The sequence below is a fragment of the Oncorhynchus masou genome, chromosome 32 (assembly GCF_036934945.1).
Source record: "Oncorhynchus masou masou isolate Uvic2021 chromosome 32, UVic_Omas_1.1, whole genome shotgun sequence".
Lineage (NCBI taxonomy): Eukaryota > Metazoa > Chordata > Actinopteri > Salmoniformes > Salmonidae > Oncorhynchus > Oncorhynchus masou.
In genome coordinates this window covers 68,789,700-68,810,487 of record NC_088243.1, presented here as the reverse complement: position 1 = coordinate 68,810,487, position 20,788 = coordinate 68,789,700, and the positions used below count along the sequence as shown (strand labels likewise).

Here is a 20,788-nt window from a genome sequence, read left to right as displayed (position 1 = left end):
TAACTGATCACTTTCGGTTATTTGAAAAATCTCCAAAATATCGTTAATTTTTAAACAAGCCATAGAAAGTTGGTTGCAATTTCAGTTTAATCCACCTGAAAAGACAGAACAAATAATACAACAAATATTGTGGTTAAACTGTAATATACTAATTGATCAAAATAAAAAAACATATTTTTTGATACATTTTTTAAAAATGTATCATTTTTTATCCGCAATATTAAAGCTGATCCACACCTTAAAAAAATACCCAAAAAATGTAGGCGTGATAATAATATCTATTATCATATGTAGCCTGTAGTATATCACAATTCACAATTGCAATATCTGGCCAAAATATCGCAATTAAATATTTTGTCCAAATCGTGAAACTCTACGGAGGAGATATTTGGACAAGCTGTTGTGAGGTTGAGATGGATAGGATCCCCTATGGGCATCGACCTCTCCATTTTCAGAGGTGAAGGAAAACGTTTTATGGAGGCATAGATCAGAAACACTTTATACAAAGGAAAACATGCCAGTGAATCCCTCACCTGATGACTAACGTTCAACTCGAGGACTAGCAAATGCCTGTGCCTTAGCTAAGTGGTATTCCAGACGTTTAGGAGAGGCTTATGGATGTGTGGGCCCAATATGTGAATGAGTGAGTGAGTGAGTGAGTGAGTGAGTGAGTGAGTGAGTGAGTGAGTGAGTGATGAGCAGCTCTGGAGGGATGAAAGAATAGAGTGAGAGAGAGAGATAAAGGGGATGTAATTGTGGAAGGGATCCAAGCCCGGGCCCAATGAATAGAGACATCTAATCCTCCTCCATCAATGGTAGCACAGCGGCTCACATTTACCTCTGATTATGTTTCCCACCCACGCCACGTCTCTCTGTCTTCGTTAACTCTATCTGCGCTAAGCGTGTGGAAGCCAGCTACCATCTCACCGCCTCCGAGCCTGAGTAAGTGAGAGACAGATTTGACCGCAGCAAATCCCATTCTCAGATGATATTAGCCTTGGAGATAAAGAAGAAAACTTTGATAAATATTTCATTGGGAGATTTCCCAGAGGTAGCCCCTTAAAATGCACAGCCAAGAATATCCTAAGAATCAAGTCTAATACTTTCTTTGTTCTGCTTAGGATCAGTGTGCAGCATCAACTGGTTGAAATAAGATAGGATCAAACAAATAAAGAGCTCCTATAGCACTGCACTATGGCACTGTGTCTCAGTGCAAGAGGCGTCACTACAGTCCCTGGTTCGAATACAGGCTGTATCACATCGGGCCGTGATTGGGAGTCCCATAGGGCGGCGCACAATTGGCCCAGCATTGTCCGGGTTTGGCTGAGGTAGGCCATCATTGTAAAAAATAATTTGTTCTTAACTGACTTGCCTAGTTAAATAAAGGTTAAATGTAATATATATATATATATATATATATATATATATATACAGTTGAAGTCTAAAGTTTACATACACTTAGGTTGGAGTCATTAAAACTCATTTTTTCAACAACTCCACAAATTTCTTGTGAACAAACTATAGTTTTGGCAAGTCGGTTAGCACATCTACTTTGTGCACGACACAAGTAATTTCCCCAACAATTGTTTACAGACAGATTATTTCACATATAATTAACTGTATCACAATTCCAGTGGGTCAGAAGTTTACATACCCTGAGTTGACTGTGCCTTTAAACAGCTTGGAAAATTCCAGAAAATGATGTCATGGCTGTAGATGTTTCTGATAGGCTAATTGACATAATTTGAGTCAATTGGAGGTGTACCTGTGGATGTATTTCAAGGCCTACCTTCAAACTAAGTGCCTCTTTGCTCGACATCATGGGAAAATCAAAAGAAACCAGCCAAGACCTCAGAAATAAAATTGTAGACCTCCACAAGTCTGGTTCATCCTTGGGAGCAATTTCAAATGCCTGAAGGTACCATGTTAATCTGTACAAACAATAGTGCGCAAGTATAAACACCATGGGACCACGCAGCCGTCATACCGCTCAGGAAGGAGATGCGTTCTGTCTCCTAGAGATCAACGAAATTTGGTGCGAAAAGTGTAAATCAATCCCAGAACAACATCAAATCACCTTGTGAAGATGCTGGAGGAAACAGGTACAAAGTATCTATATCCACAGTAAAACAAGTCCTAAATCGACATAACCTGAAAGGAAGAAGCCACTACTTCAAAACCACCATAAAAAAGCCAGACTACGGTTTGCAACTGCACATGGGGACAAAGATCGTACGTTTTGGAGAAATGTTCTCTGGTCTAATGAAACAAAAATAGAACTGTTTGGCCATAATGACCATCGTTATGTTTGGAGGAAAAAGGGGGAGGCTTTCAAGCCGAAGAACACCATCCCAACCGTGAAGCACAGGGTTGGCAGCATCATGTTGTGGGGGTGCTTTGCTGCAGGAGGGACTGGTGCACTTCACAAAATAGATGGCAACATGAGGAAACAAACTTATGTGGATATATTGAAGCAACATCTCAAAATATCAGTCAGGAAGTTAAAGCTTGGTCACAAATGGGTCTTCCAAATGGACAATGACCCCAAGCATACTTCCAAAGTTGTGACAAAACGGCTTCAGGACAACAAAGTCAAGGTATTGGAGTGGCCATCACAAAGCCCTGACCTCAATCCCATAGAAAATGTGTGGGCAGAACTGAAAAAGCATGTGCGAGCAAGGAGGCCTACAAACCTGACTCAGTTACACCAACTCTGTACACTTCTGACCCACTGGGAATGTGATGAAAGAAATAAGAAATTCTCTACTATTATTCTGACATTTCTCATTCTTAAAATAAAGTGGTGATCCTGACTGACCTAAGACGGGGAATTTTTACTAGGATTAAATGTCAGCAATTGTGAAAAACTGAGTTTAAATGTATTTGGCTAAGTTGTATGTAAACTTCCGACTTCAAATTAAACAGGGTATGCTGCCTGCAACAGACCCTGCAAGAATGTAGTAGCCAGTGGGCATCCTCAGGGGCTGGCTGAGTTGCCTGGGCTAATTCAAGTTCAAGTCTGTTCCCTTTCCTAAAAGGAAAAGACGTATGAGTGGGATTATGATACACTGTCCATCATTGCCAGACTTCACCAAATGGCGTCTCCACAGAGCTACAAAGTTTCAGTGGCATCACATAAGAACTTATCTTATACTGTACTGCACCACTAGACCACCCTTTAAGGCCTACAGGGTCTATGAAGCCTTTATTAGGCCTAGGTTTACCTTAAAACGTGTTGGTTGTTCAAAGTGGTACTGTCTAATTGATGCCAATAGAGAATGACTACACCATCTAAACTATGATCACATCTCTCCAACCACCCCCAATGTGAAGCTAATCCTCAGCCTCAGCCCCCTGGGTGTCCATGTAAAACAGAGCGATTAGCGCAGCGCTTTAATTTATTTGAGTGAACGTCGAAGCCCACGCACTGGGGCAGACAATACAACATGTACCCAAATCAGCAGCGCATGAATCATCTCGAAAGATAATCTGAAGGGAGCCTGGGTTGGTGATACACACAGAATGACGTAAACACACATTTAAAATCAGTCTTTCTCATTTGAATGTACTGTAATAACCACGGGGAGTGTTCTGGCACAAAATGGATACTGAATATCACCCAACTGTGTAGATAAGATGAGTGAACCGTGTACTGATGCGCTGTGGGATCTTGGGATGCAAGGCACCACATAGACATACAGTATTATATTCATCATTATGACGACTGCTGTAGGATCTTGTGTGACACTGTCTCTGAAATACCTGCACTCAAGGGAAATTAGAATGGCCAATTTCACAAAAATACATATACATTTATGTGTTAAAAATGTACTCCCACTCCACAAGGGGCTTTATTTTGAGGGCATTTCCCTACAATGAATTTATAATGATGAGAATGGCAAAAACAAAAATGAAACATATTCTGTGGTAGTTTTTGTAGTGCAAATGTTTATATGTAAGTGATTCCTATTCAACCGAGTATTAGTGCTGCAGAATGAAAACAAATTCAAGACAAATATGCCAGACCCCTGTGTTGGCCACTGACATAAGGGGAATATCCAAAACCTGCTATTCTCTAGCTGGTCCACCGTTGGACATAAGCATTAAACTTATTTTTCAGAATCAGATGAGCATCATTGAGGAGGCAGGAAACACACACAGATGGGAAAAATGTACTTTGCTTCATCAATGTCTCAGAGAAGCGTAAAGAGGGATAGTATGTGTGTGTGAGAAAGGGAAAGAGAGAGAGAGAGAGGGATATATTGTGTGTTTGTCAGAGAGAGAGAGAAAAGAAAAATAAAGAAAGAGCACATATGAGACAGGGAGAGAGTCAGTCTGTCAAGTCAAGTCCCATCACTCGTATTTATCCATGAAGGCACTGTAACTGATGGTACCTTGGGTTACAATAAAAAAAACAAATCAACGGCCAACAAAAGCCAGCCGCACCGACAATTGTCTAATATTACTCCAGCTTAAACCTTCTTACCCCGTATAGGTGGGGCATCCATATAACAGGCTTACCGGTGGAATGGTATACTGCATATCTGTGATATAGGCCTACATTTCCAAGGCACTCTTCAATTCGCTCAACTCCTCCCTGCTTGTATGGTAGAGTAGAACGCAATGTGATTTTCTGGGACAGAGATGGCTTTAACAAACGTCTGCGTTCTCCCAAACAAGGCTATTTGTGAGCAAGCAGAGCCTAGTTCAGTGAAGTAAGCACAACCCAAGGTGTGGAGTGCAATAGAGATTGCACTCCACACTGCCCTTTCCCACCTGGACAAAAGGAACACCTACGTGAGAATGATGTTCCTTGACTACAGTTCAGCGTTTAACACCATAGAGCCCTACAAACTCATCAATAAACTAAGGACGGGATTGGGGATTAAACACCTCCTTCTGCAAATGGATCCTGGACTTTCTGACGGGCATCCCCCAGGCTGTGAGGGTAGGCAACAACACATCCGCCACGCTGACCCTTAATACGGGCCCTCCTGTACTCCCTGTTCACCCACGACTGCTTGGCCGCACGCAACTCCAACACCATCATTACGTTTGCAGACGACACGACGGTGGAAGGCCTGATCACCAACGACAATGAGACAGCCTACAGGGAGGAGGTCAGAGACCTGCCAGGTCAACAACCTCTCCCTCAGCGTCAGCAAGACAAAGGAGCTGATCGTGGACTACAGGAAACGGAGGGCTGAGCATGCCCCCATCCACAGGGATGTAGTGGAGCAGGTTGAGAGTTTCAAGTACCTCGGTGTCCACATCACTAAGGAATTATTATGGTCGACACCAACAACACAGTTGTGAAGAGGGCACGACAACGCCTATTCCCCCTCAGAAGGCGGAAAAGATTACACATGGGCCCTCAGATCCGCAAAAGGTTCAACAGCTGCACCACTGAGAGCATCTTGACTGGCTGCATCAACGCTTGGTATGGCAACTGCTTGGCATCCGACCGCAAGGCGCTACAGAGGGTAATGTGTACGGTCCAGTAGATGACTGGGGCCAAGCTCCCTGCCGTCCAGGACCTCTATACCAGGCAATGTCAGAGGAATGCCCTAAAAATTGTCAAAGACCCAGCCACCCATGTCATAGACTGTTCTCTCTGCTACCGCACGGCAAGCGGTCTGGAACCAACATGACCCTGAACAGCTTCTACCCCCAAGACTGCTAAATAGATAACCAATATCTACCCGGACTAACTATCTACCCGGACTTGCTCTGTCAGGAGGAATGAGCCAAAATTCACCCAATTTATTGTGGGAAGCTTGTGGAAGGCTACCCAAAACATTTGACCCCAGTTAAGCAATTTAAAGGCAATGCTACCAAATACTAATTGAGTGTATGTAAACTTCTGACCCACAGGCAATGTGATGAAAGAAATAAAAGCTTAAATAAATCATTCTCTCTATAAAAGCTGTCATCAAGGCAAAGGGAGACTACTGTGAAGACTCTCAACACACAGTATTACTCAGGTAATCAAATACACAAACAAACACGTACAATATGTATGGTACAGTATGCATGTTACAGTATGGTACAATGTGTTACAGTATGTATGGTACAGTATGTACAGTATGTACAGTATGTATGGTACAGTATGCATGTTACAGTATGGTACAATGTGTTACAGAATGTATGGTACAGTATTTGTTACAGTATGTACAGTATGGTACAGTATGCATACAGTGTGGTATAGTATGTATGGTACAGTATGTGTTACAGTATGTACAGTATGTACAGTATGTATGTTACAGTATGCATGTTACAGTACGTATGGTACAGTATGCATGTTACAGTATGTACAGTGTGGTATAGTATGTATGGTACAGTATGTGCTACAGTATGTACAGTATGGTACAGTATGTATGTTACAGTATGCATGTTACAGTACGTATGGTACAGTATGCATGTTACAGTATGTACAGTGTGGTATAGTATGTATGGTACAGTATGTGCTACAGTATGTACAGTATGGTACAGTATGTGCTACAGTATGTACAGTATGGTACAGTACGTATGTTACAGTATGCATGTTACAGTACGTACAGTGTGGTATAGTATGTATGGTACAGTATGTGCTACAGTATGTACAGTATGGTACAGTACGTATGTTACAGTATGCATTGTACAGTATACATAAACACATCATAATAATGACCGTGTGCAGTTTGAAAGAACATTGGAGAGACTACACACAGAAATAGGACACATGTACGAGTTGAGAAAAACGCACAGTGACAGACAGACAGGCAAGATTGAAGTCAGGCACATCCTGTTTTCACCATGCAGACGCATTCTTGCATACAATAACTGAAGTATTTTCTCTCTCCTTCCCTCCCTCCCCCTCTCCTCCTTTGTCCCTTTTCCCCCAAGCTTGCTGAAGGAAACAGTAAACCAAGCTGGGTCTTTTGCATTTCTTTCTCTTAGGGACACGTTTCATCCACATAGCTCATCAAATGGCATCTTGTTGGGGCTTTGGTGATCAAGGAAATGTTTTCCTTCATATTTTCTCCACTCCATTGATTTGAGTGTTCCCCCCAGAGGCAGTGTCATAGACAACATTTTCATAAACTCCTTCTTTATATCCTTATTAAGAATAATCATTATGATCAACTGTGGTGGGCGGAAGGAAGGGTAACAGGGCACAGAGAACAGTCTATAGTTTTTTTTGTGTGGGGATATGACCTCCTGCTTGGTTTGCTACATGATTCACTCAAAGCACTTAAGTAAAACCAAAAGGAAATCTGGGATTGTAAGATTGCCATGTAATTGGAATTGTTCTTTCAACTACAGCATTGTTATGGCATTATAACATAATTCTGTAATATGCAACTAAAAGGCAGAGCAATCGAGTTAAAGCACAGAGATGTGTTTTTACACATGGAAATGTGGAACGCTTTCATTTAATGGATCCAGACATAAGATGTGATACAGAACTGGATGAAAGACCATCAAATTTGTCAAACTAACATGAAAGCTCTTCGTTACACTACACGACCACACATGGTTCTGTCGGGATTGGATCCACAGTACAGTACAGTCAAAGGGTTAGGCCTGGGCCTACTGCAAGATTGGGAACATCACACATTCCAAGTTTAGCCTAGTTTTTAGGATTTCCATTAGGGCTGGGCGATATTGCCTAAAAATGTCGAAATCTGTCGAAATAAGCTTTGTTGTACAATTAAAGGTCAAGCACACTGCATTTCAAACAGTCAGCAATAATCTAATGATTTCAGGGTTTAATTATACACTGCTCAAAAAGCTAAAGGGAACACTAAAATAACACATCCTAGATCTGAATGAATGAAATATTCTTATTAATAAGCCTTCCACAACCATAAGACCCACTAATAATTTAATGATTTGATCAAAACCTGCTTTTTTTTGCATTAGAGTTAACTGATCTGGCTTTCAAGCCTGTCTATTAAAATGACATTTTTGTTACAAATTTAACCTGAACCATGCATAATGCACATTCACTAATAATGACTAACTTCTTCTAGCAGGCATTATAGAAAATTAACACGTCTCATAAACAATCTGTCAACACAATCCCACGTGCTAGTGAATATCCAGCTAATCTTTAGAGGATCTATTTGCTAGCTGACAGTTGAATTGTTATGAACACACCATTTTGTCTATCTCTAACCGTTTGAATAGCATGCTAGCCTGTCCACTTTGTTCAGGTGTTGAAATCAAGTGGCCTACCTTATTTCTCTGAATGAGTTGCCAGTTCTTATATAATTGTGTTTCATGCTCATTGCACATTTATAAACACAGACTAGACAGCTAGTATAACAGTCTTTGGATAAAATGCTGCTAGCAATATGTGCTACCGCAATGCTTCGCACCACAAACTGAGCAATAATTTTTCAGAAGCTAACACCAGTGTCATGGCGACAATGACAGACAGTCAACTCTAACTACAGAGGGTGGGGGCCTATTGATCAGAGGAGGCAAGCTAAATCTACCCCACTCTGCCAATAAGACAGACAGAGCTGTGTCATCATGTGTTGCTTGCTGTCAGGAGCACAGGTCTTAAACATACGGCCCAGGGGCAATTTTCTGTCTGCCATCTGATTTAAAGTGTACCTTACTTGTGGTCCCATCAATAGGCTAACCTTCCAGATTATTTGACATTTCATGTCAGGAAAAAAATTATAAAAATGCAGAGAAATACTGCACTCAGTGTCCGTGTGAAAAACTCCTTGATGGGCTAAGGATAGTTAGGCTGGGCCCTTAACCAATCAGCATTAAGATTGGTTTTCGAAAGACATATCCCTGACATCAACCAATCCCTGTCCTCAAGAGCTAAATGACATGCTCTTAACCTCGCCCCTGCATTGTGACATGCTCTTAACCTTGCCCCTGCACTGTGACATGCTCTTAACCTTGCCCCTGCACTGTGACATGCTCTTAACCTCGCCCCTGCACAGTGACATGCTCTTAACCTCGCCCCTGCATTGTGACATGCTCTTAACATTGTCTCTGCATTGTGACATGCTCTTAACCTTGTCCCTGCATTGTGACATGCTCTTAACCTTGTCCCTGCATTGTGACATGCTCTTAACCTCGCCCCTGCACTGTGACATGCTCTTAACCTCGCCCCTGCACTGTGACATGCTCATAACCTCGCCCCTGCATTGTGACATGCTCTTAACATTGTCTCTGCATTGTGACATGCTCTTAACCTTGTCCCTGCATTGTGACATGCTCTTAACCTTGTCCCTGCATTGTGACATGCTCTTAACCTCGCCCCTGCACTGTGACATGCTCTTAACCTCGCCCCTGCACTGTGACATGCTCATAACCTCGCACCTGCATTGTGACATGCTCTTAACCTCGCCCCTGCACTGTGACATGCTCTTAACCTTGTCCCTGCATTGTGACATGCTCTTAACCTTGCCCCTGCACTGTGACATGCTCTTAACCTTGTCCCTGCATTGTGACATGCTCTTAACCTTGTCCCTGCATTGTGACATGCTCTTAACCTTGTCCCTGCATTGTGACATGCTCTTAACCTTGTCCCTGCATTGTGACATGCTCTTAGCCTTGTCCCTGCATTGTGACATGCTCTTAACCTTGCCCCTGCACTGTGACATGCTCTTAACCTTGTCCCTGCATTGTGACATGCTCTTAACCTTGTCCCTGCATTGTGACATGCTCTTAACTGTTGAAACTCTAGGGGCGCAATTTCATTTTTGGATGAAAAACGTTCCCGTTTTAAACAAGATGTTTTGTCACAAAAAGATGCTCGACTATGCATATAATTGATAGCTTTCGAAAGAAAACACTCTGACGTGTCCAGAACTGCAAAGATATTTTCTGTGCGTGCCCTAGAACGTGAGCTTCAGGCAAAACCAAGATGAGACGGCATCCAGGAAATGAGCAGGATTTTTGAGGCTCTGTTTTCCATTGTCTCCTTATATGGCTGTGAATGCGAGAGGAGTAAGTCTGCCCTTTCTGTCGTTTCCCCAAGGTGTCTGCAGCATTGTGACGTATTTGTAGGCATATCATTGGAAGATTGACCATAAGAGACCACATTTACCAGGTGTCCGCCCGGTGTCCTGCGCCGAAATTGGTGCGCAAAAGTCAGCTGCAAGTATTTTTCCATGGAATTTATAGAAGAATGCAGGCTTCCACGAACGATATATCAATGAAGAGATATGTGAAAAAACACCTTGAGGATTGATTCCAAACAACGTTTGCCATGTTTCGGTCGATATTATGGAGTTAATTCGGAAAAAGTTTGACGTTGTAGGTGACTGAATTTTCGGTTCGTTTCGGTAGCCAAATGTGATGTACAAAACGGAGCGATTTCTCCTACACACAGACGCTTTCAGGAAAAACTGCGCATTTGGTATGTAACTGAGAGTCTCCTCATTGAAAACATCCGAAGCTCTTCAAAGGTAAATTATTTTATTTATTTGGTTATCTGGTTTATGTGAAAATGTTGCGTGCTAAATGCTACTCAAAATGCTAAGCTAGCTTAGCATACTCTTACACAAATTAGTCAATTGATATGGTTCAAAAACATATTTTGAAAATCTGAGATGACAGTGTTGTTAAGAAAAGGCTAAGCTTGAGAGCAGGCGCATTATTTTCATTTTATTTGCGATTTTCAGAAATCGTTAACGTTGCGTTATGCTAATGAGCCTGAGGCTTTAGTCACGATCCCGGATCCGGGATGGGGAGATTCAAGAGGAACCTTGTCCCTGCATTGTGACATGCTCTTAACCTTGCCCCTGCACTGTGACATGCTCTTAACCTTGTCCCTGCACTGTGACATGAACTTAACCTCACCCCTGCATTGTGAAACAGTCCGTCTGTGATCAATTTAACTTTGCTCTCTCTCAAATGTAGTAAGGCTAAAAGCATACTCTAAAACAGCATGAATGGCACTGAAGCTGATGCCACGCAGAGTGGGTAGTCCGGGTAGTCATCTCTGGCTTTGACAGGCTGACCCTTAATGTAGCACATCTGCAATTACAACTCACCATGTCCCCAGTGCCAGCTCCCAGTAGGCACGGTTGCGCCCGCCCATGAAGCAGAACTAAACGACGTAGAGGATACATGGCATGCCATCCATTCACCAGAAGAGCGGCATGCTCGCCTGCTCAGCTTCCAAGGCCTGATCCATATGACGTGCCCGAGCAAGACATAGCCCCAACAGTCTCTTCATGATGTATCAGCTCTCTCTATTTCTCTCTCCAACACGCTATCTATTTCATTCTTTGTCACTCTTCTTCTTTTGCTGCTTGGCTTCATCTTTACATTTTTCTTCCTCTTTTATCTCTATGCACAGTTAGGTCCATAAATATTGGGACGTTGACCAAGTTATTATTATTTTAGCTGTATATCACAGCATATTGAAATTAAATCATGAATATGAGCTCAAAGTGCAGACTTTCAGCTTTGAGGGTATTTACATCTAAATCATAAGAAAGGGGTAGGAATTACAACCTGTTTTATATGTGGTCCCCCCCTGAACAGTTGGCCAGGTGTGTGTTATTCCCTCATTCATTAATTTACAAATAAGCAGATAAAAGGTTTAGAGTTGATTTCAATTGGAAACCTGGAAAAACTCAACGGAGAAAACGGAATTTGGGGGGGAAAAACTAACAAATCAGGCAAAAATAATGAACCCACCCGAAAGATATTTTATTAATAATTTAGGCTATGTCAAATCTGAACGATATAATACTTAAGAATGATATAGCCCTTGTATTATTGAACCTTTAAATGTGTTTTTCAAGATAATGTGGGCTATTTACTTAATTTGGTCTGTTTTTATCAAATACATAATTTGAAGAACAAACATCATTGTGGCAATTCATATCTTGCAGTAAAACTGCAAATAAGACTAATATCAAGAGAAGATGGTTTAAATGTTCTCTTAGTCTGTTCACATAGGCCTAGATGATATCCAAAACAACTAACAATACACTGATTTCATACATTTTCTGTCATTTCAATTGGAAAGTCATGTCTTTCTACACAATACCGCAACACATTTTTCCAATCTGGGAGGTAAATGCAATAAAGTATTCAATAATTTTGCTATGTATTCCAGATTAAATCAAGGCATTAGAAGGTACCAGAGGCCGCCAAAAGATAGCTCCTTCAGTAAAACATTTTGAATCCTCCAGGGGCACCTGGCTGGGTACTTTTTCTATTTAGCTGGCTACTCTATGAGAAAACCACTGCTATGTTTATTTTCCTGTCTGGTTCTTTGACTGTTTTATTATGTGGATTCCCTGCCTTTTTACTGTGTTTTTTATGTGTGGTTCTCTCTCGGTCTTTCCATCACACTCCATTTCTAAACTCTTTGGCAGATTGAATTTATGCAGATTGAAGCGCTGGTGTCATTATAGCATTACCTGAAAGCCTCAAAGTCCCAGGCCATCTTAATGCCATATCTCTTATCATCTGTTCCATTCTCATGTTGCTATTATGCCAACCTGGCATTTGGTATGGCAAGATTCAATTAATGAGATACAGCTTGCCTCTTGGATCAGAATTTCAGGAAATACCTTTTTTTATGTACTTTAACCAATTTGTGCCACTCCTGTTGAAGAGCATCCCCCTACATGCAGATTTTCTGGCAAATTGAATGGTCATTCACTTTACAGAGAAAAAGGTTTTACGTAACACATATTGTGGGGGCAATTAGGAGTCTTTCAGCACTGGGCACTCTCCGAGTTCAGCTCTTTGTCTTGCAGCTTGGACCAAATCCCATCCAAGGCTGTGTGAAAGAAAGTAGCTCCACTAAAAATAAGCATTTCATTCAGTACTAGCATTTTGGCTGCCTTCCCCTTGGGAGAATCGAGTACCTGCAGGGGTTCCGTCTTATATTCTTTAATACCACACTGATGTGGAACACTATGCAAAGCTTTTTTTCTGGATGGTTCAAATACAACCGTCACAAGGGGAGGGACATGAGCCTGTACCTCAGACTTAATCTTGGATTCTCCAGCGTTGGCTTAAAGTCGAGGAGAAATTCATGTGTCAGCCTAGTTAGTTAAAAACTGCATGGAAGAGAAGTGTTCTGCCTTCAAACTGCTTTGAAAAGTTGAGAACCGTGCCAATGAATTGTGTCTGCAAAAAGGAGTGGATTTTGATTCCAGTGATATTTCTGAAAGTGAGGAGGTGGTTTACTCAACCTCCATCTGATCTTTGAGTGTCATTGCATTTGAATGGGAGGAGTTGATTTCAGGCAATATTGTAAATCATGCATATCAGATGTTGGCAGACTGGGCTTCTGAATATATGCTATATTTTTGCTGGCCTCAAGACATACTTAAGAAGCCTGACAGAATAGGCATAATGCTTATAGGATAACCTACAACACAAACCAGTCCCTTGGTAGCTATTTATTTAACTAGGCAAGTCAGTTAAGAACAAATTCTTATTTTCAATGACGGCCTAGGAACACTGCCTTGTTCAGAGGCAGAACGACAGATTTTTACCTTGTCAGCGCAGGGATTTGATCTTGCAACTTTTCAGTTGCTAGTCCAATGCTCTAACCACTAGGCTACCTGCCACCCCATGGTGGCACTAAAGGAAAGAGCGATGGTGGGGGTTTTGGCATTTGTGACCCGATTCAGAAAACTAGGCATATGTCGCAAGTCACGACTTCACAGGAGAGCAGTTTGAACATTAAAAAATGTTATCAAAATCCATTTTTGTCCAGAAATGACTTCTTGAACATGTGAACTTTCATGTGCCTTAATAACAAACATGCATTCCATCTGTAAATACGAATAAAATTGTTAAATTATAAGCCTTGTTGGTTAAGCCACATAAAAAAGACAGCAACCTTCCCACTAGCCATGATTGGCTGAGACGGGTGGGCTGGACATGCCGAGAGATGAGTTTGGATTGGTCTACCATATAGAAGGCTTTTGTCTATTTGAGCTGGTCAGTCTGTGTTGGTAATCAAGGTGAACGCGGCTTTTTTTTATGTAGCTGCATAAGTGTTCTCTCCGCTCTCTGGAGGATCAAGTTTTGAAATCAGTGGAATTAGAGTATGATAGCTAAAGAGATGGGAAAACACCTGTTTCTGGATTACGTCTTCAAACTAAGGGCATTTGTGGCATGGATCCGTGACAGGGAGACGCGTCCACCATGCATGATGATGTATACGGGCAAAATAGTCTAGCTAGTTACATTTTCAGATATTTCACGTTTCTAATTTTGACAGAATGTGGTTTAATTTCAAGCTAAAGTGTACTGTCAGCTGGCTGGCTCCCTAGCTAACGCTAGGTGGCGTGACGTGATGTGTGTGAACTTACATGTTGTTTACCTAGCTAGGTTAATTGTTTACCTAGGTAGCTAGCTACATGTCTTAAGCTTAAGTGTACAACACCTGTTGAATATGGCCGGTGTCAGTAAACATCGGCAAAAAAGCATAATGAAATTGCTGCCAGCAGAGCTGGTTAGGCTGTTTACATGTTATCCAGAGGTAAACAAATCATCGGCCAGAGCGTCAAGTGTGCGCTCTGAACGCAAGGAGATGGGTGGGGCTAAAGCTTAAGAGAGTGTGAATGAAGCTGAATGGGTGTAGACAGACAGGAGCTCTCTCACCGAAACACTAAAATGTAATTTTCTCAAAAGTGACTTTTCAAGTTTATAAACTTTCAAAGCAGATTTGCTTTCCCATTGTTCCTCAAATACAGTGCATGATATACAATTTTGTTGCTCTGAGTCTCTACTTTTATCCAATGTAAAAAAACAGAAATTCTAATTTTGCTACATAAGTCTGAATCCAGGTGGTGAGTCACATTTGCTTTGTACAGTAGGAAGAAAATAACTCCTGCTTGGCTATTAGTGATGGTCGGCGACTCCATGTCCTCATTTCAATCAATTTATGTCCGATACTCCATTACAAATAAATGCCCTCTCTGCTGTACACACATCAAGCAAGAAGCTTATAAAAACAAAATGAACACGAACAGCTCAAAAGAAGTAGACTCAATGTAATGGGTCACCATTTATAATAGCTGTCCCAGTTGTGTCCCATCCAGAGCACCTTTAGTATTGAGTCGACTTTAAATACAGTGTGGGAAGACAAGCCAAAGTAGTCACAAATCAACTTATTTAGGCCTAAGTCATCCGAAAGGAAAGTAATAACTCCAAGCACCTGTCCCAGCCTTTGATGGTGTGTGAATGACTAGTTTCCTCACACTATCCGATTCTATGATTATCTATCATTATCTTCCTGAAGTTATTTAGTCAATTGGTTTGGCAGTATATCAGGACCACAGTGAAAACTATTGTGTTATTTTGATATCAACGATGTAGTCATACCTGCTCCTACACAATGAAGTGGCAATAGCTAGACTGAAACACTAACTGCACATAATGATAGGCTCTGAATGACAGACAATGTCAGAATAATGGAGATCTATTTGTGCTCATATTACATAATATGCACAGTTTGAGCCCAATGGACAGAATGTCCACATTAGTCACTTAATACTCTTTGTCAGCCTGTTTCAAGACGTGGCCTTATAGACTACTTCAGATGGCATAAAAGATAAAAGTACATTAAGTCTATAAACAAAGCATCATGTAAATCATAAAACATATACATGAAATGACTCAATAGGGTGCAGGAGAATACATAGGCCTACTAAGCTATGTGACAGAGTGGCACGTTGCCACAGGCATTCAGCTGGCATTATGTTAGGCTATGCCCATGGCTGTCTTGGAGCATTACCACACCACGGGCACCACAGTCACCAAAGTGACATGACTGTTTGTGACAGGCATAGATACACACCAGACAAACAGCTCCATACATCCAGCCCACTCACATCTTGACTTCCTGTTACAGTAACAGTAAGCAGAGCTATAGATACAGATATTCCTACATGTAATGGGGTGATATGCAAGTGACAGATGTTTTGAATGCAACCCACTCACAAAGGAGCGTTATCTGAATGTGAAGAGCAACAGACTGACATGGACAGGATGTAGCATAGTAGGACTTTGATGTACAGTACTCAGGAAGGAGGCTATAATCGCCATTTCATACCCACAATGCAATGCAACTGGGAAAAGGGGGCATGTTGTTTTCAGTCAGTAAATAAAGAGAACATAGTGACGGACAAAGACGCATGCTCCAGCTCCATATGGATGGATGAGTCATAAGCTCATATTTGTAGCTTCCTGCATAGGCTACGTCTCACTCAACAGTGTCTTGTACATACTGTTAGTACACTTAGTAAACAGTACGTACTGTAGCAGGGCCATTCAGACACAACCATGATGTCCTGAGAGGATCCGGCAGAGCCAAGGGAGGGGATCTTTGTGAGGAGAAAACCACAGATGATGCCCATTTACAACGCCATCTGTGACCAATCTCTGCCCCGCTAAATTCCCCATCATCCCACAGCTGCCGTTAACATTCACAAAAGCATAACTGCCATTTCAGACACAGTGCACTGCAGAAGCATGACGTACTGTTTGTAGTGTAGCGTATCATGTGTGAATTAGGATTAGGCCCTGCTATCACCTAGGCCTATACCAAGAGAGCTAAAGAGGATATTAGTGTTTAAACCCATTATCTGTTATGGTTTAAATACCAGGCTCCTCTTCCCTAGTATGCCGCAAGGCCAGGGGCTACTGATATGTAACACTTTCTCCTTCCATGGGTTAAACCAAAAATCCATCATGTCAACGGAAACAATGTATTCTATAGAGACACTCAATACTGTGATTGAAAGGCTTCTCTCAGCGGAGCACCTCCAGCACAGTGGAAATATGGTTTGCTAAAACCGCTAAAATGCAGTAATTGCCTCCAAACTCTGTCTCAGTTCACACTTCATATGCAGGGCAAAAAGAAGGAATTCAAAAATACATTGGCTACCATGCCTGGCAGTGTGTGTGTTTCCCTGGCAACTGTTCCCTAGCCTTAACTAATGCCTGTTTCTCGCTGAAGCGCTGTGTCCATGGAGTCAATATTACACCTGTCATAGCTACTTCGGGGAGAGGGTATTGCAAGCAGACGTGGCGAATTGAGCCGTTGATGAGAAAACGTTCTATTTGTCACAGAGCACTTTTCAACTGGAATTTGCATGGCTGTAGTTATTATAATCCCTCTAGCCTCACACCAACAGATTCGGGGTGACAGCAGGAACTGCATAAAAAAAATCTAGTCTCAAGTGTAGGGTGACTTATGTTACATAACAGTACTATTACCATAAGTCAAATGGTTTGAAATGACAGCAAATGGATGAACAACATAAATTAGTCATTTGCTTTACTGGTTCTATTGCTGTGTGACTATGTGTGGGTGATGTGCATGTGTTTGGCCATGTGTTAGATAGCCTAGCGCTTGGTTGCATGAGTGGGTGGGAATGATAGACAACTTGACAACTGTTGCTATATTGCTAATAACAGCTCTTACAGGTTGGCGGGCAGTAAAGAAAAGCTGTCATTAACAACTGAATGATAACATCATGCAGTTTAGCAGTGTGATGTAGGCAATTCCATAAATCCTAACAAAATGATGGATGTTTTGGAAATCCGACCTTATCGTCTCTTGCAGTTGTCACAGCACCAGTTGGTGATGGAAAAAAAATACTTCGTTTTTTTTATTGTCACATACTGTACACCGGATAAGTGCAGTGAAAGGTTTTGTTTTACAGGGTCAGCCACAGCAGTACGGCACCCCTGGAGCAAATTAGGGCTAAGTGCCTTGCTCAAGGGCACAGTTTTTCACCTTGTCGGCTCGGGTATTCGAACCAGAAACCTTTCAGTTACTGGCCCAACACTCTAGCCGCTAGACTACCTGCCGTACTGTGTAACTATCATACTCTGATTTGTTTCACCTGTCTTTGTGCTCGTCTCCACCCCACTCCAGGTGTTGCCCATATTCCCCATTATCCCCTGTGTATTTATACATGTGTTCTCTGTTGGTCTGTTGCCAGTTTGTTTTGTTCGGGAAACTTACCAGTGTTTTGTTCCCCTGCTCCTGCCTGTTTCTTGCTCCTGTTTTCTTGTCCTTCCCGGTTTTGACCTTTCTGCCTTCCCTGAATCTGCCTGCTGTTCTGTACCTTACTGGATTATTGACCCCTGCCTGGCCTGACCTTGAGACTGCCTGCTGTTTTGGACCCCTTGCACCCTCTCTGGATTATTGACCCCTGCCTGCCTTTGACCTGTCGTTTACCTGCCCGTTTTAGATATAAATGTTTGTTTCTTCGACACTGTCTGCATCTGGGTCTTACCTAAAAATGTGATAGTAACCAAGAGAAGACTGTCACAGACATTAGGGTTACTCTAATGTGCTAGGGAGGAGGACACCCCCTAACCCCTTGCCAGTGCAAGAAAGGTTTCCCTTACCATTACTAAGACTTGGTGGGCTCCGTTACCAGTAGTTTCTGTTGGCTCCCACCTGAACTATTTGGCCTTCAAATGGGATATATATGGAAGTTTACAGTTTACAGGGAAGCATAGGGGCTGGTACACTGTGTAGCCCTGAAAGTCCCACAGGGTTTTTCCATAACAGCCTGTCCCCTCTAATCAAAATAGGCCTGACAGATTGCTGGATTATCATGCTAAATCTCCATGCGTGCATTATATTGTCCCAATTAAATTGATGAACACGTGTCTATACAGTCGAGGCAATTCGGTTTCCCAGAATTCAAAAAAAGTTAAACATAAGATGAATTTGAAAAAATGATGGAACCCCCTATAGTAATATGTCTGGATGTCTAAAATATATTTAGCTTATTGGTCACGCACACAGTCTAATTCATGGTCATATTATTAATTTGGGTGTTCAATTTAACATTCATAGAACCTTTTTAATGCACTGTCCAGAAGAAGCCAGATTTTACATTGCAAACCTCATTATCTCTAACATGGGATTTCAACTTTCCTTAAAGATTTCTAGGTATTACTGCACTGTTGGAGCTAGAAACAAGAATTTCACTGCACCTGCAAATCTGTGTAAACGACTAATACACTCATTTGAGATGTGTAATAGAACCCAAAAGTTCAATTACATCCCATGAACAAACTGAACATCTATTCTATTGAGTAAGTGAGTTTGAGCTAATTCAATTAATGACTGACAATCCTGTAAACTAAAAGCACAGCAACATATGGCATTCCAGATTATGGGATTACCTAATTAAATCTGTGATACAGGGAGCCACTCCTAACCTCCAGATTTACCAATTGATTATGAACACAGATATGGGGTAGTCTTGTCTACTAACCCCTCTATTCAAGTGACCACCCAATACTCACTTCAAAGACATCTTATTTGAGTATATGGAAAGTTAGTCCTAATGCATTCAAATTTAATTGGACAAATGGACCACCTCCCAACCTATTTTATGGCGTTTTCTGGTGCATTGGGTGCTCAAACTATTTAATGACCAGTGACCACATGATGCACACAGTCAGCAAGAGGTCAGTAACACTTTAATTATGTTGACACAGGCTCTGGGCAGTACACTATAGACAATATACTGCCTTCAAGTAGACTGTCTGTTGTGGACACATACTGTACATGCATGAATGAATTTAAGGCACAAGATAAATATTATGCAAATAAAGACCGTTTTCAGGATTTGATGGGCATGTTTTGCATACACCAGTGACATATTCACAGCAGCCAAATACATCAAGTGTTTCGTGGCATGATTTGAAAATCTCATACAGAATAGCTTATTTTGCCATTGCCAAACATTACAAACGACACATGACAGTGTTGACGCTAAATGAGGAAACGCTATTACGAAATCTTTAGGGACAGCTCAATGGGCATCAAAACATTGCACTATCGATGCCTTACCTTCAGGGAAAGGGTTGGGCTGCACGACGTATAGAAAAGCGTGCACCATGTGGAACAGTATCCCTATTACTCCAGGTTCGTAATAGGCGAGGTTTTTGTAAACTCCCTGGGGCACATAGCCAAAATCCAACTTTCCCGACGGTGGTTGATTTCGGGGCTCCGGCTCCGTTGCTTCTTGCTGGAGTTCACTGGATGTTAATAGTCCCCAAAAGAGGAGAAGGAGCCCGGTTTTCCACATCGTGTCAAGACACTCTAACCTTAATGTACGGGGTTAAAAAATATCAAAAGGGAGAGATAGTCTACAATGGAGATGGTACAGAAATTTCGCTAACGTTCGGTCCGTATCTCTAGAGGTGGAAATAAAATGGGAAGGGGTGAGCAGTGGGACTGCAGGTTAAGTCATTATGTCCGGGGAAGATTTCGTGTATATCATCGTTTCCACCGTCAGTTGTTCCTCATACCGCTCGGATCGAACCGCTCCGTTCCCCTCCGAAATGAGACCAACTGACAAGTTGGCTCGCGCATCTGTGCGGGAGAGCTGCTGGAACGGTTGGCTGCCTGCTGCTATCTGGGATCCTTTGGACGTCCTTACCCAAACCATACCCCTAACCTAACCCTAACCATTGCCTTAACCATTTTAAATGTCAACTTCAATCAGTTAAGGGACGTCCCAAGGATGCCATATAGCACATATAGCGTGTAAGCGCGCGCATTCGGTCTACTGACTGTGGGAGCCCCGGGAAACAGTTGGTCCAATGGGAAGCGCTCCGCCTGTCGGGGGAAGGAGGACTGGAAGATTCTCGTTGAAAAGATGGAACATGACCTTTCATTTGTTTTGAGATGTAGCCTAGTATGATGTAGGCTCTCTTTAATACCTTTAGCTGGTTACCCTAATACTCTTAAAGAATACTTTTTTTAGAACAGTTTAATTGCACCAAATGAATGCATAATCTCCAACAACCATGG

The 20,788-nt window shown here is 41.9% G+C and overlaps 1 protein-coding gene across 5 annotated transcripts in view; it reads right to left on the bottom strand.

Annotated features, from left to right (window-relative positions):
* The window catches only part of LOC135526515 (prominin-1-A-like), a 96,119-nt gene extending 75,610 nt beyond the window's left edge, over positions 1-20,509 (bottom strand). For 2 of the 5 annotated variants that reach the window (XM_064954955.1, XM_064954956.1), the window contains exon 1: positions 19,823-20,509. In XM_064954955.1, coding sequence (XP_064811027.1) covers positions 19,823-20,060 — 238 coding nt within the window. In that variant the 5' untranslated portion in view covers positions 20,061-20,509. The remainder of the gene's footprint in view (positions 1-19,822) is intronic. The other 3 variants (XM_064954957.1, XM_064954960.1, XM_064954958.1) reach the window with 2 other exon arrangements.
* Between the last annotated feature and the right edge of the window lie 279 nt (positions 20,510-20,788).